General features: G+C 36.4%; 1 protein-coding gene across 4 annotated transcripts in view; it reads left to right on the forward strand.

Moving 5' to 3' along the window:
- MYO16 (myosin XVI) overlaps window positions 1-16246 on the forward strand; it is a 574351-nt gene that overhangs the window by 183993 nt on the left and 374112 nt on the right. For all 4 annotated transcript variants that reach the window (XM_021929768.2, XM_021929769.2, XM_003914068.5 and 1 more), the window contains exons 8-9: window positions 4771-4846; window positions 7536-7689. In XM_021929768.2, the coding sequence (XP_021785460.2) occupies window positions 4771-4846; window positions 7536-7689 (230 nt within the window). The remainder of the gene's footprint in view (window positions 1-4770; window positions 4847-7535; window positions 7690-16246) is intronic.

A 16246-nucleotide genomic window follows, 5' to 3' on the forward strand; every position in this document is an offset into this window, starting at 1 on the left:
AAGACTTACTCTAAGTCTTTCACTTGTAAGATTTCAAAACTTGCTATAAATCTATACACATAAAGTTGTTAGGTAATACAGCAAGGATAGACCAGTAGATCAATGAAACTTAAAATATAGTGGCTACAAATGAACATAACAAGTCAGTTGATTTCCTATGAAGGTCTCAAGGCAATTCAAAAAGAAAAAATGTTCTTCTCCACAAATGTTGCTGAAAAACAAATAGTGCTGGACCATCCAGGCCTTTACATGGCATTCACAAAAACTCACTTGAAATGGACCACAAATATAAAAGTTAAAATTATAAAACTTTCAGAAGAAACTATAGTATAATACTACCATGAACTTTGAGTAGATAAAAATAGGTACAGATATTGCACTTAAACAAAAGAAAAGAAATAAAAGTGTTTTTCTGCTCATCAAAAGACATTTTTAAGAGTATGACTAGGCAAGCCATAGAATGAGAGGAAATACGTGTAATACTAAAGTAGAAAAATTAAAAGAAACTGAATTTACAGTTTAAGTTTACACTAGAATGGGCCCGAAGTAGCACCTCCGCCCACCCACCCCAAGTAAGAGTTAAGAAAGAATATTAACTGCTCCTCTGTAAGGTCTGTGAAGCATTAACCATATCTCTCCCCCACATATTTTGTAAGTTCTGTAAGCTCCCGTTTTTCTTGCTGTGCAACTGTAAGGTCACACAATCGATAAGCATGAGTTGCAGGACGTGTTTCCCAAGATATAAGCTGAGTCCTAAGAATATCACCTGATAATTAACTGCTTGGTACTTGCTTTCGTAAGCCAGCTTCCTGCATCATGTAATTCCCACCTCGAGGTGCATAAAAAGCATCCATTTTCTTTGTTTACTGCTCAGACTTTCAGGATGCATGTCTGCTGAGCCAGTGTACACCTAAAATATACCCTCCTGAACTCCACTTGGTCTCTCCAGTCTCTGATTTCCTGCTACAATACATATATCTGAAAAATGCATCCAGATCATATAAAAATGCAGATAGACTAATAATAGAAAGTTAAACAATGCAGTAATAAATGGACAAGAAATTCCTGAGTAGACAATTCACAAAAGATGGTCATTAAGCACATGAAAGCTTTTCAGTTCAATATCACCAGTCATCAGGGAAATGTAAATTAACCTACACTGAGATAGTACTTCAGTGGCTAACATTGTTTTACTATGACAATATCAGTGTTGGAGAGCATGTGGCAAAATTGCCAGTGAGGATAAAAAAATAGTAAAACCACTTGGTAAACTTTTCTGGCAATTTCTTATAAACTTAAATATATACTTACCAGATTACCCAGAATTCTGTTTTAGAATGTTCAAAAGAGAAAAATGAAAATCTACATTGACTAAAATGACATATGTCCATAGTAGCCTTATTCAAAGAGCCAGAAACAAATGGCTCAACTCTCAAGAAGAAAATGATGAACATATTGTAATGTAGTTGTACAATGGACTACAGCTCAACAGTGAAGAGAGAAAGTGTCAATGCATGCACAAGCATGGACGAATCTCAAGAACGTTATGTTGGGCAAACATGTATATTTCTGTGTTTTATTGATGTGAAGTTTAAGAATAGACTAAACTGGCCGGGCGCGGTGGCTCAAGCCTGTAATCCCAGCACTTTGGGAGGCCGAGACGGGCGGATCACGAGGTCAGGAGATCGAGACCATCCTGGCTAACACCGTGAAACCCCGTCTCTACTAAAAATACAAAAAACTAGCCGGGCGAGGTGGCGGGCGCCTGTAGTCCCAGCTACTCGGGAGGCTGAGGCAGGAGAATGGCGTAAACCCGGGAGGCGGAGCTTGCAGTGAGCTGAGATCCGGCCACTGCACTCCAGCCCGGGCTACCGAGCAAGACTCCGCCTCAAAAAAAAAAAAAAAAAAAAAAAAGAATAGACTAAACTAATCTGGGGTGCTGTAAATCACACTGTTTTCTTGTATGGGATGAAGATTAACCACAGTGGGGCAGGAGGGAACTGTTGGTGATGAGAAATGTTCTATATCTTATTTGTGGTGTTGATTACACAGGTACACACATTTGCCCAAGTTTTATAACTGTGCACTTATTATTGCCCATTTTATTGCCCTTAAATTACTTTATTGTTTAAAAAAAGAATATTTGTAGAAATACAGCTAAGACAGCTTCAGTTTCCAGCACAACAATTGAGGTCTTTTAATTTTATGATTTGACTTCCATTGTTTTGGCTCCTCTGGCCTAGGAAAAAATAGTACCTACCAACATTTATCAATTGAGTATGAGCTAGTTTGTATTACAGAAACACACATTATTTCAGGACTTACTATTCTCTATAAATCAAAAAGACATCCAATGACCATTTTAAAATATTCAGAACAGAATCATAATTTTAAAAAATTACATTGTCTCTATCCCTATGTGAGACATAAAGAAACTGGTGGTAATTTTCATTTGATGAAAATGTACAGCCTTTGAGGTTGCATAGCAACCTTAGATGTCTATATTGTAAAAGACAAGTTTGAAAAATAATGTTACCACTTACAAAGTTTGTAAGACATTAATAAAACAGGCTGGGCTCGGTGGCTCATGCTTGTAATCTCAGCACTTTGGGAGACCAAGTCAGGCTGATCACTTGAGGTCAGGAGTTCAAGACCAGCCTGGCCAACATGACAAAACCCCACCTCTATTAAAAATATAAAAATTATCTCGGTGTGGTGGTGCAGGCTGGTAATCCCAGCTACTCCAGAGGCTGAGAGATGAGAATCACTTGAACCCAGGAGAAGGAGGTTGAGCGAGCCGAGATGGTGCCATTGCACTCCAGCCTGGACGAAAAAGTGAGATGTCTAAAAAAAAAAAAAAAAAAGAAAGAAAGAGAGAGAGACAGAGAGATAGAGATTAATAAAACAAACACAGAATGTGTAAATGGGAATATAAAACATATAAAAGCCAAAGTGATAGAACTGTTAAACAAAAGTACCATAGAAAGAATCAATAATACCTCAAATTGGTTCTTCTAAGGATTAATGAAATGAACCAAGTTTTGGAAATACTGGTCAGAAAGATGGAGAGGGCATGCACAAAGTGACTGATAGTGTGCCTGCAAAGGGAAACAGAACTACAAAAACAGCACAGCTGTTAAAAAGGCAATAAAAGAAAAAGCACAATAAGAAGATATAACCAACAACATCATGCCAGCACATTTGGAAACTTAGACAAAACTAGCAAATCCCTAGAAGGTAATAACTTTAAAAAGTATTGTATAAAATCATACCAAGAAGAAATCCAGGAGAGTTCTGTTCCATTTTCAAAGCAATGTACCATTAAACCACAATAATCAATTCTTTTACACCCAAGAATTTAACAACAAGTAAATGCCTGATAATAAAATTATTAAGTAGAACGTAGAGCAACAGAAAGCCTTGTTAGGAGTAAGAGTGTCAATCTGAGCAATCTCTTGGAGAAAAATATATTGGCACTATTTATCTCTTTGATACTGTCCAAACTGAGATCCCAGCAATTTCATTTTTAAGTACATATATCCTGGTGTATGTGTGCACTGAGAGATATAAATGAGACTACTTATGGGAACATTGTTTGTAAAAACAAATAAATGACTGCAAATGTCTTCAATATTCACTGGGAGAAAGGTGGATCAATTGTGATATATTTGTACAATACAATTCCATGCAGCCAAGGAAAAGAATGAAACTTGGTTAAACTCATCAACTCTGATGACTCAAAAATGCAATGGTAAGCCATGAAAACAGGCGTGGAAGAATCTATACAATAGGATTTCATTTCTATAAATGTCACAAACAAATTAAGCAATATGTTGCTTGGGGATACTTCCATATATGTGTGCTAAGCATATAGAGAAGATATTAATGGTTAGCCCAAAAGTCATGATAGTGGCCAACTCTGGGAAATAGAGAGAGGCATAGTTTTGGGGAGAAACTCACGAAGATATCATTTAAAAAAAATGTTGAGTACATATTTTTAAAAGTTGAGTACATTGAAATTTATTTCATTCTTGCCTTTTCCATAGCACATGTATATTATAAATACCCTTTATATGTGTGATATATTATAATAATTTTTAAAATTACATTAATTTCTTAAGTTACTTAACTCTTATAACTTGAGATTGCATTTTTCTAATGGTCCAATGTGACTTTAGGTTCATACTGCCCACGCTGCTGTCACAGAGGAACAATACCAACAAGTTAGACTTCAATGAATTGTTCAATTAAAACAGAACAAAACGCTGTGCCATATAATTCCTCACATAAGGAGTATAGCTTAAGTACTTTCAGGTTATATTATGGCATATAGTCTACACTGTCCTTTTGTGCTTTGTTGTATTTTGCCTTTCATGTTTTAAAGTTTCAGGGTAGTGATTCATTCAGTGCAACTTACTTTAAAATATATTTTTACTGTTATGTAACTAGTTTCTCATCCTACAAATGCACATAATATGAACCTAAAAGTTTTAAAATGTCCTTTTCAAATCTTCAGTGGTTAAATCCTTATTGGATAAATCATTTTTGTTCTGAATCCAGAAAGGGCTGCAATAGTTTGAATATCTGACATCTTCACAAAAGGCATTGGGAAAGGTACTTTCCTGGGACTGTCCCAGGAAGGACTTCTGAGTGGGAACGCTGATGCCGTCTCATTCCAGCTGCCAGTTGGACAACACAGTGTGTAACTTACTGATGAATCCTTAGCATCTGCCATGGTGGTTCCCATATCAATTATCTTTAATATTTCAGGCAAACCTGGTGAAACTTCTTTTGATGCATCAGGCAAACCCACACCTTGTGAACTGTAATGAGGAGAAGCCGTCAGGTAGGTTAGGAGCATCCTGGGACCATTGAGCAGGTACTGTTTCCTTCCTTTCGTATCGGAGTATCCATCTATCTTCAGCACAGCTACAAAGTGAGAGCAGGACAAGCCTGTGAAGCTGTGTAACAACAAGCCTAGTTCAAGCACAATTCATCATCGCCTGTGCTCGGCTCCATTCCAAGAGGCTATTCACAGTTTAATCTACACTGTACCATTGTACTTGGTTGTGTTTTGCCTTTCATGTTTTAAACTTTCAGGATAGTGATTCATTCAGTGTAACTTACTTTAAAATACATTTTTACTGTTATTTCATCCTAATATCTCATCCTACCAAATACATGCTTATCCGTTAAGGTATTTTTGAAAAATAATAGCATTATTATCTGTGCAGATATTTAAACTACAAGAAAAATACACAGGCTGACATTCTCATGCAAATTTCGAACTTTGAAAATCTTGACTTAATGTTACTTATTTTTTAATAAATATATTTTTGAAGATTTCTAAAATTATTTTAGTCACTGCCCTTTTGTATATTCATATACTTATTTAATAAATGGATGCTACATTAATTTTGTAACTTTTCAAATTTAACAGAAAGTTACTAATCATAATGATTTTGCAATAGTAAAAAGAGTTCTGAATAACAAAGAGAAAAATCTAGCATAAGTAATACCACATCAAAATTTTGAAGGCAGTAACTGATCTGAATAACTTAATGAATCTATTATTGTTCTTGCTATACCTCTGCTAACTTAAATGTACCTTACTTTTGAGATTTGTCATTTGATATACTCTTAGGAGTATGAATTTCTAATAAATCTCCAGTTAAAGCCAGAAGAAGGGATTTTTCTCTGTTTGTTATTTATTGGAATTAAGTATCATTATTTAATGTTTATTACTTCATCTTCTCTGCTAAACTGAAGATTTACCAAACCGAAATTTAAGACAGCTTAATAGTCACAAACTTCAGAATCAAGCTAATATTACTTACAGTCTAGTAATTTTAACATTAACTATATTAGTATGCTAATGATAAATATCAAAAGAGCAAATAGAAATTTTTAGGTATTTTTAAAAAATATGTTTACTATGAATAAAAGTCACATCCTCTGTTAACTCTAATCTGGGTCTAACAGTAGCTCACGTTTTTAAAGTTTGTATTCCTGGCTTATTTCCCAGACAAGGGAGGATATGACTGACTTTTGACTGCATGGACTCCCGTGGCATACTCTCACCATTTAGGTCTAGTGTCATTTCAAACAGATGTCCAGGCACGGTGGTTGACAATCTTAGGAATGGAGGCAATGAATGAACTTCCGGTCTAGATTCAGCACTGGTCATCTCAGCACAGTGTATGAGGACTCTCTCAGGCAACTTTTACCATATTGCTCATGCAAAGTCGACTAGCAACCTAGTACCTTATTCATGGCCTACTGGCAATACAGGGCGCAGTGCTGGGCCCATAATAGATCCTCAGTAAAGATTTGCTAGTTGAATGAAAATAGTTTTATCACATGCAAAAAGCAAAGAGTTATAATGCAGTGAGAGGTTTCAACTAAAGCAGATATGCCAATAATCCAGGCAGCAAGAAGATAAAACTAGATAAAACCAGATACAAGAATAGAGCACAGAACAGTAAACCAGAAACCTGTGCTATAACTGGGCAAATGAAAGTCGTCATCAGTATTATAATTTATTACTGTTATTTTATGTTTCTTGAATTTGGAATGGATTCATAAAAAAATATCGGGGGAGGGAAACAATTTGTTAGGTGGGACAGAAATGTAATCTCGCAAAGTAGGAAAGCTGAACACCCACCTACTTTTTACATGTATATAATATAATCTGAGGCAAACAATGACAAATCTTTACATAATATCTTCTTGTGGCAGCTACATTACTGTGACCAGCCCAGAAGGCCACATAACTCTCATTTATAGACATAGGTGGTCACACAGTCCGGTCCTGATGATTGAGAAGCAGCAGCTGCCTCCAGTAGATTCTTAATTGATATGAATGTTGATTTTTTCCTCATGCTCTATATCAGTTTCTAGATCAGTAATTGTTGTTAGTATAAACTTGACTGATACATATATATGTTGCTACCCAAACGTGTTGAGATGTTACTGTTATGTGTAATTTGTAAGGGAATATATTTATTTATATTTGCAATTGATAAAGGTAAAAATATTATGGCTCGAGAGCAGACCCCTTGTGTAAATAATACAACTGAGTATTTACTTGTACAACTACCCATTTAGTAGAATGTTTATAGAAAGCCAGTTACATGCTTTATAATCCAGTCGATGGGAAAGTGTAACTCTTTCTGTAATTTTGGTTCGTAGTCACCAAGATGCAGGACAAGTTTTACTGAGAATGAAATGACATTAAGTTTGTGCCAGCTTATTCTCAATGATTTTTTATTTTACATATCCCCCATCCAGTGTATACTATTTTCATATTTTATTTCATTTATAATTAAATATGTCACTGATGTAAAACAAAATAGTGTTTTAAAGTGACAGTACTTCAATTTTATCCCAGCAATAAACTTTTAAGGTTTTTTGTTTTGAGTCATACATTGATAAATTTTTATCATTTTAAGCATATCGGAATTATTGAAAGTAAATAGATTTATGTACTATCACCACCCATCATTTTTCTGATTTTCTTATTTTTTTTCTTGTAGATATTGCTGCATCTGAATTTATTGAGGAAATGCTGCTGAAAGCCGAAATTGCCTGGGAAGAAAAAATGAAAGAGCCTTTATCTGTTTCTACCTTAGCACAAGAAGAGCCCTATGAAGAGATCATGCATGATCTCCCCGTGCTGTCGAGTAAGCTGTAAGTGTCTCCCTGCTCATTCTCATTTGCCATCTTCTCTACCTGCTGGTCATTTCAGAGCCAATATTAAGTCTGACTCTCAGCAAAAATGAGTTAGAACAATTAAAATGGTTTATCAATGTATGTACCAAAGAACACTTGTTAAACATAATTTTGAGTTTAACAAAAAAACATAATGATGAGTTAAACATAATTTTATAAAAACCCTCTGATTTAAAAACAATGTTACTATATCAGTTATGAAATCAATTTCGTGTACCATGAGACCAAATAATATTTTAAACACATTCCAAGATTTTAGCTAAACTGATAATGAGGTTTCCAGTGATTATCATTATGGCTAACTTTCCTGAAAGAGAAAATACTGATATGTGTTTTTTTCTCTCATAAGCATAAAACAAATTATTTATTGTTGTGTATGTTATCTCCTAAAATAACTTTCCTGTTGCATTGAAAATATCAAATGGATCGACATCATTTTCAAGGTCTGAAAACGTGACACAAAGTGTGAATAACAAATAACATTCGAATTAATGTTAAATTTATTGAAGAATAAGTGTTCATTTAACTTGTAGAATGATGCTTATGTTTCTGGAGTTTTTCTTTGCCAGCATATGGATATATAAACACAGGTTTTATGTATATAACTTAGGTATGCTTACATGTTCATTCATTTTTAAATATTTGTTCAGAATCTACTGACTGTGGTGCTTGGAATATATAACAAAACAGATAGCAAACATTGTCAGGTAGAGATGGACTGTGAGTATCTAAATCAATAAGTAAATCTCTATGAATAAATAACATTGCATGTAATCTGTGGGACCTTGTTTAAAAGTCTGTGACATCATTTTAAAGACCTTCAAAAACAGCAATCGGGTAAAGCAATTGTGTGTTCAGAGCAATATTATAAAAAATTGATAGTACCTACAAAATTACTGAAAGATAAATTATTAAACATTGGAAAGCTTGTTACCTCCAGAATGCTACTGCTAAAATATGCATTAAAATAAGTAAGACAAAGATGGAAAGCTTTATGAAGGGTTTTAACATGATATAAAAGTTCATTTAAAACCATAGAAATACCCATGGTGAAAATGTACAAAAAGCAAATATATGAAAATCTGGATATTCTAATGCAACCCCTCTAAAACAGATCTCTATGAATTTATATATTCATATTCTTCAGAGGTGGTGTTGTGGTTACTGGAAAGAGCTCTGCCTTATGACTAATACTGAATAGTTAAAGACGTTGATGCCCAACTTTCAAAAACAAATAGAGCAAGTAGACAAAATATCAACAAGGGAATAGAAGACTTAAATAACAGTATAAACCAATCGGATCTAACAAACACGGTTAGAGCACTTCATCCAGAAATTGTGGAATACATATTCTTTTCAATTGCGCATGGAACATTCTTTTCCAAAATCAGAAATGAAAGAGGAATATTACTCCTGAATTTACAGAAACAAAAATAATTAGAAGGAAATACTATTAACAATTGTGCACCAAAATATTAGATAACCTAGATGAAATTGGCAAATTCCAAGAAAACACCAAGAAGCAGAACTAAAGAGAAAAAGAGAACATTGGAATAGACCTACAGCAAGTAGAGATTGAATTCGTCACCAAAAACTTCTCACAAAGGAAAGCTAATGTCCACATGGCTTCAAGGCTGAATTCTTCCAATTGTTTAAAGAATTAACACCGATCCGCCACAAACACTTTCAAAAACAGAAGAGCAGGGAATTGTTCTTGACTCATTCTATTGGGTCAGAATTACCCAGATACAAAAATCAAATAAAAATGTCAGATAAAAAGAAAATAACAACCTTATGAATATAGCTTTAAGACACCTAAATAAAACACCAGCAAATCAAGTTCAGCCACATATAAAAAGGATTTCACAATATGTCTTTGTGAGATTTATAACAAGAAAGCAAGGCTGAGCGTTCAAAAATCAGAAAATATGGTGTATCATGTTAATAGAATAAAGAACAAAATCAAATGATTATCTCAACATATGTAGAAAAAGCATTTGACAAAGCCCAATACACTTTTATGAGGAAAAAGTAAATAAACTAAGAATGGCAGGAAATTTTCTCAACCTGATAAAGGGCAAGTACCAAAAAATAAAAAAAGGAAACAAAACAAAAGCAAAACAGAGCTAACGTTGTACTCAATGGTAACTGATCACTTACCCCATAAGATGAGGACAAAGGCAAGAGTGTCTGCTGTCACCAGCTCTGTTCAACATTGTATTGGTGGTTTTTGCTAGAGCAACCTAGCAAGAAAATAAATAAATACATAAATAAAAAGTATCCAACCTGGAAATGAAGAAGTAAAACTATCTCTATATTCAGATGACATAATCTTTATGTAGAAAATTCTAAGGAATTTATTTAAAAATCCTATTTGAACTAAGAATATAGTTCAGGAGGATGGCAATACCCATGATCAAGACGCAGAAACAATCAGTATTTCTATACACAGCAATTCGTAATTCAAAAATGAGATTAAAAACATGCTTACCCAGCAGGGGAGGAAAAAAGGAAAAATTAAAAACAATTTAGTTTACAACAACATGAGAAAAACAAAATACAAGAAAATTTAAGAAAAGAACTGCAAATTTTTACACTGAAAACTACAAAACATCACTGAAAGAAATTAAAGAGCCTAAATATATGGAAAGAAATATTACACTCATGGATTGGAAGACTTAATATTATTAACACAATCTCTATAAAATATTAGATGAATTTTTGCAAAAATTGATAGGCCGATTTTTTAAATCACATAACAGTTCAAGGACCCAGAATTCCTAAAATGGTAATGTGCAAAACGAACAAAGTTGGAGAACTCACACAACCCTATTTCAAACCTTACTTAGAATCTGTAATAACTAAGACATTGTGATACTGGCGTAGGATATAAATATATCAACAGAATAGAACTGAGAATCCAAAAAGAACCCCTTACATTTCTGGTTAACATATTTTTGCAAAGAGTACCAAGATGATTCTATGGGAAAGAATAGCCTTTTACAATAAACAGCACTGAGACAACTGGATATTCACATGCAAAATAATGAGTTGGACCTGTACTTTATAACATACATACAAATCAACTCAAAATGGATCATTGACCTAATGTAAGAGATAAAACTATAAAACTCTCTTTAAAAAATGTAAGTCTTTCTGACGTTAGATGAGGCAATGGTTTCTTAGACATGACACCAAAAGATAAGCAATAAAAGCAAAAATAGATAAACTCAAGATTTTAGTGGTTTCAAATACAGTAATAAGGAAGTTAAAAAAAAAACACATTGGGAGAAAATTTCTTCAGTGGTATATCTAACAAAATGTAAAAGGATGCCTACAACTCAAAGACAACTCCCTTAAAAATGGGCAATGCATTTGAATATATGTTTCTTCAAAGAAGATACAATCTTAGCCCATAAGCACACACAAAAATCCTCCACATTATTAGGAAAATCCAAATGGAAACCACCATGAGATACCACTTTATACTTCCTAGAATGGCCATTAATAAAGAACAACAAAATAAAGGCAAATCGGTGTTGGCAAGGATGCGGAGGAACTGTCACTCTCATATGGTGGTAGTGGGAATGTCAAATGGTGAGGCAGTGATGAAAAAAATTTGGCAGTTCTCGGAAAGTTAAACATAGATTTACCGCATGGCCCATAAATTCTTCTCCTAGGTACATTGTTTATCTCCCAGATGATGAAAATATATGTCTACACAAAAACCTGTACATAAATATTCATAGGAGTTTTATATATAAGAGCAATAAAAAATGGGGGTACAACTGTCCATGACTTCACCATGTATTCCGTCATCTGAATCATGGCTGCTCACTTTTCTTCATCAATTTTAATCCCAACTTCCTATTCCTTTGCATTCTAAAGGTGATTTGTTTCTTTTCCTTTTTCCCAGAATACGTTTTGCTACAATTGCAAGAAAGAATGGAATAGTTCATTCTTTTTTTTTCTGTTATCGCAGGATACAAGTCAAATTTCTGCTTTACAATCAACTCACATTTATTGTTTCGGTGAGCATTTTGTGCAGTACATCATGATTTAGTGAGGTTAAGGACATCACTTCCACTATGCCCTGCTGTCAGTAAACACTGCCTGTCTTTACACATTTGATGAATTGGAAATTCCTATGCTATTGGATTCTCCCATATTTCACGTTTTCTAAAGCGTCTCCTATCCAATCATCATTCCTAAGTTTTCCCCATGTTGCCTGACTTTCAAGTGCGTGTCTAAAAATGCACAGCTTTAATTCCAAAGACCCTTCCACCTGTAACATTCTGTATCTGTAAGGCCAGATCCCTGTAGGCCTGCTTTGTCTTCTTTCCATACTCGACTGCTCTTCACTCTGCTCCTCTGTTCCTTCTGACCGGGCGCCTCCTCTCTGTGTTGCCTTTCTGTCCTTAGATGTATTCAAGTGCCTCACTTGCTGTTATTGCCACTGATGAAACAGCTGCTGCTGAATATGCCCTTTGGTGTCTGCGCATGGATGTGCTCACCCAGGGTGGTAATCACTGAGCAGTTTGGATATGTGCCAACTTGCATTTCTAATATTGTTCATTTCTAAATAAGTTCATGGAGCCCTTGGGGGAAAAGCCCACAGAAATTCTGCATGTTGCCTACGTGGCGTAGTTCATTGATGAAAGGGTTTTTTTAACTTATTATTCGTAATAATAACAACAACAATTTTGACAACTGATATTTTTTACTACAGTTACCAGGTGTTGAATCTTGAGCAAACTTGTTTGGGTAATTTCATTTAACTCTCAAAACAACACCTGGATGCATGTCCTTTTACTAAACCGTTTGATACACACCTAGCTGAGGCTGGGAGCTTCAAGAACATGACTCATGCCAAACGTGTGCTAAATCTGTTATTGTTTCAGTGAGGAGGTATTTTTATTTGTAATTCCAAAGCTTATCGTTTGGCTGTAGAAAGGAAATTGATAGTGCCTAAACTCCCTCTCTGAGTGTTCCTGGTGAGGTCCAGTGGTGTGGTGCTTAGGGGCAGAGACTCCAGAGCCACTGTCCAGCTTCAGATCCTGGCTCTGCTGTTTACTGGCTCTATGACCTTGAGCAATTCACTCAACCTCTTTGTGACATTTTTACTCAAGTGCAAAATGTGGGTGTTGTTTTGTAAAGAATCTGGCTAATTTTTGTCCTTGGTTTCTGGGAGGGAACCAAATCCTTGGAATTTCCCATGGAATAAGAGTGTCTTTGTTACTTGTGAGCCCCGTGGATCACATCTGAGTTTATCCTACCAGGTGAGATGACTTAGGGTAAGGGTCTAGTCATACCAGAAAAAACAACAGTGTGATTAAAGACCAATCATGTGATTAAAACCAGCCCGACCTCCAGGAGGAGCAGGACAGGCTTGAGATGGGAGTTCAAACATGTGGCCAATGATGGCATCACTGATGCCCATGCAACGAGACACCAGTAAAAACTGTGGACATTGAAGCTCCACAGAGACTCGGATTTGGTGAGCACATCGGTAGGCTGGAGTTTGATGTGCCCTGCATCCTTGGGGAGGGGTCTCAGAAGCTCTGCATTTGGGACCCTCTCAGACCTTTTCATACTTTTTGTTTGCCAGGATTGTCCTAATTTGTATCCTTTATAATAAAGCTGTATTAGTACTTTGCCGAGTTTTGTGAGCCATTCTAGTAGATTGTGAAACCTGGGGAGCTTGTGAGAATCCCAAAATTTGTAGCTGGTTGCTCAAAAGTTCAAATGATCTAGGGACCCCCAAACTTTTGGCTGGAATCTAAAATGGCGGCAGTCTTGCTGAGGACTGTGCCCTTAACCTGTAGGCCCTTGACTGTTAGCATAATTGTACTGCAAGACCTCAGAGTTTGATGATGATAGTAATCATAACTATATCATAGGGTTGTTCTTCATAACTGAGTTAATACTCTAAAGCATTTAGAGCAATATCTGCCTCATTGTAAGTACTAAATAACTACTTAAGAAATGACCAAAAAAAGATGTTCCTCACTGATCTTTGAACTGTCAGCAAAAGCATCTAAAGAAGAAAGGCCTTGTAGCTATAGGCTGAGACAGAAATAGCAGTAGGCCTTCAACTGGGTGCTTGTAAACTGATTATAACCATATGGAGAAAATCTTATTTTCTAAGCAGCTGGAAAGAAAATCCAGTATCAGTAAAGACCAGCTTTGATTGGGTGTGAATCCTCTGATGAGGTTGTGTGGGGGCTGGGTCTCCAGAGATTCTGAGTCATCTGTCACCTGGGATAGAGAGGAAATGCCGCTTTCCTAGGGATGAGGAAAGACTATGAGGAGGGGACCTGAGCAGGACCGAGGGCCACAGGAAAAGGGACTTCTTGGAGTTGCTCCCAGGGTGACTTCAGCCAAGTGGCTACTGGGGAGAAATACCCCATGGGGATTTTTGAATGAAACAATATGTAATGCAATATGCCCCGTTTGACCTTAATAAACAGGTAAGACTCACAATAGATTTGGAGGAAGGTCTTAAAAATGTCCGATATTAATATTAATCTTTGGATCTTTATCTTATTTCAAAGAAGCAGAAAAAAACAAAAGGTTCATGAATTTTCTACAGTGAACAATTTATGTAGCTGTGTTTCTAGGATTAACATTGAGAACTTTCTCTTCAGTCCATTATTTTAAGTGCCAAAATAACCAAATCACATATGCCATATCTTTACATCTGTTTCTGTTAGTAATAATATTTGTATTGCAAATTCAAATTTAGCTGGACCTGTTTCCCATGTCTGGTGCCTTCACAGCGTCTTCAAATGGTGGAAGAGGGACGCAGTGATCTGGGGACAGTTTTATCCAGGCTTTAATCCTCCTGAGGGTTCCAACCCTCATGACTTAGTTACTTCCTAAAGCCCTACTTCTTAATGCTATCACTTTTGAGGATTAGGTTTCAATATATAAATGTAGGGGCCACACAAACTTTCAGACCATACCAGCCACTGTCCTGGCCACTAAAACACACAGCAGAAGTACACCAGGCATGGAGTCGCCAGGTAAAATGCAAGAAATGCAGCTAAATTTGAATTTACAATCACAAATTTATTATTCATAATTGTCAAAGATTTTTTATTTGCCATATCCAGCAAGTGTTTAACAGGATAGGGCTGCAAGGAATGTTGTTAATCTCTTGATTTAAAAGGATAGATTTCTCTGGTAAGCATCACTGTTTCTTTCCTTCTGTTGCCTTCCTTCTTGGCATGGAAGTGTGTGACCTGGTAATGCCGAATAATCTTGCAACCAAAAAATGAAAGTTACTTTCTTTTTTTCAGACAGAGTTTCATTCTTGGTGCCCAGGCTGGCATGCCAGGGCGCAATCTTGGCTTACTGCAACCTCTGCTTCCTGGGTTCAAGCGATTCTCCTGCCTCACCCTCCCAAGTAGCTGGGATTACAGGCGCCCACCACCACACCCAGCTAATTATTGTAGTTTTACTAGAGACGGGATTTCACTACCTTGGCCAGGCTGGTCTCGAACTCCTGACCTCAGGTGATCCACCCACCTTGGCATTTCAAAGTGCTGGGATTACAGGTGTGAGTCACCATGCCAGGATGAAAGTTACTTTCTAACAACAGAGCAGGAAGCTAGAACAAATCAAAGCCCCAGAAGATCTGGAGAAAGTTACCATCCCTGGGCTTCTTATTTCTGCTTTTCTAGTTATGTGAGAAAAATCAATGTCCATTTCTTTAAGATACTATGCTTAGTTTCTGATGTGGGCAGCCTAAAGGAATATTGACTGGTGCTACAGCTGCTGTAACCTTGGGGTGTCATGCCCTTGGGGTATCTTGCTTCTTGTTCCAAAGTTTTAGAACTCCAAAGATTTAGAAGTTGTGCAAATGATACTACTTTGACTTTCCAGTGTGTTTCAATGTTCCATATGGATTTTTTTTTTTTTTTTTTTTGAGACAGTGTCTTGCTCTGTTGCCCAGGCTAGAGTGCAATTGTACAATCTCGGCTCACTGCAACCTCCGCCTCCTGGGCTCAAGCAATTCTCCTGCCTCAGCCTCCTGAGTAGCTGCGATTATAAGTGTGCATCACCGTGCCCAGCTAGTTTTTGTATTTTTAGTAGAGATGAGGTTTCACCATGTTGGCCAGGCTGGTTTTGAACTCCTGACTTCAGGTGATCCACCCACCTCGGCCTCCCAAAGTGCTGGGATTACAGGCATGAGCCACTGTGCCGGGCCCCGTATGGATTTGTATGTCCTGAACACCTCCTTTTCACAAGCAGAATAAATTTCTCATAACTAGAGTGGCGATATGTGCCCATTTGGTCCAGTCTGGTGTCTGCTTGTTTCCCCAGCATGATGATGAATAAAGCCCTCTTTCAGTATTAAAATGTCCCAGTTGTCACCTTAAGTTCTACTTTGCAGAATCAGAAAACTGTGGCATAAAATTTCTTGTGTGGTTTCACTTCGTATTAATATATTAAAGAATATTAATTGAAGGGGTGGCCTGCCCCCTCCACACCTGTGGGCCTTTCTCGTTAG

This window comes from Papio anubis, chromosome 15 (assembly GCF_008728515.1).
Source record: "Papio anubis isolate 15944 chromosome 15, Panubis1.0, whole genome shotgun sequence".
Lineage (NCBI taxonomy): Eukaryota > Metazoa > Chordata > Mammalia > Primates > Cercopithecidae > Papio > Papio anubis.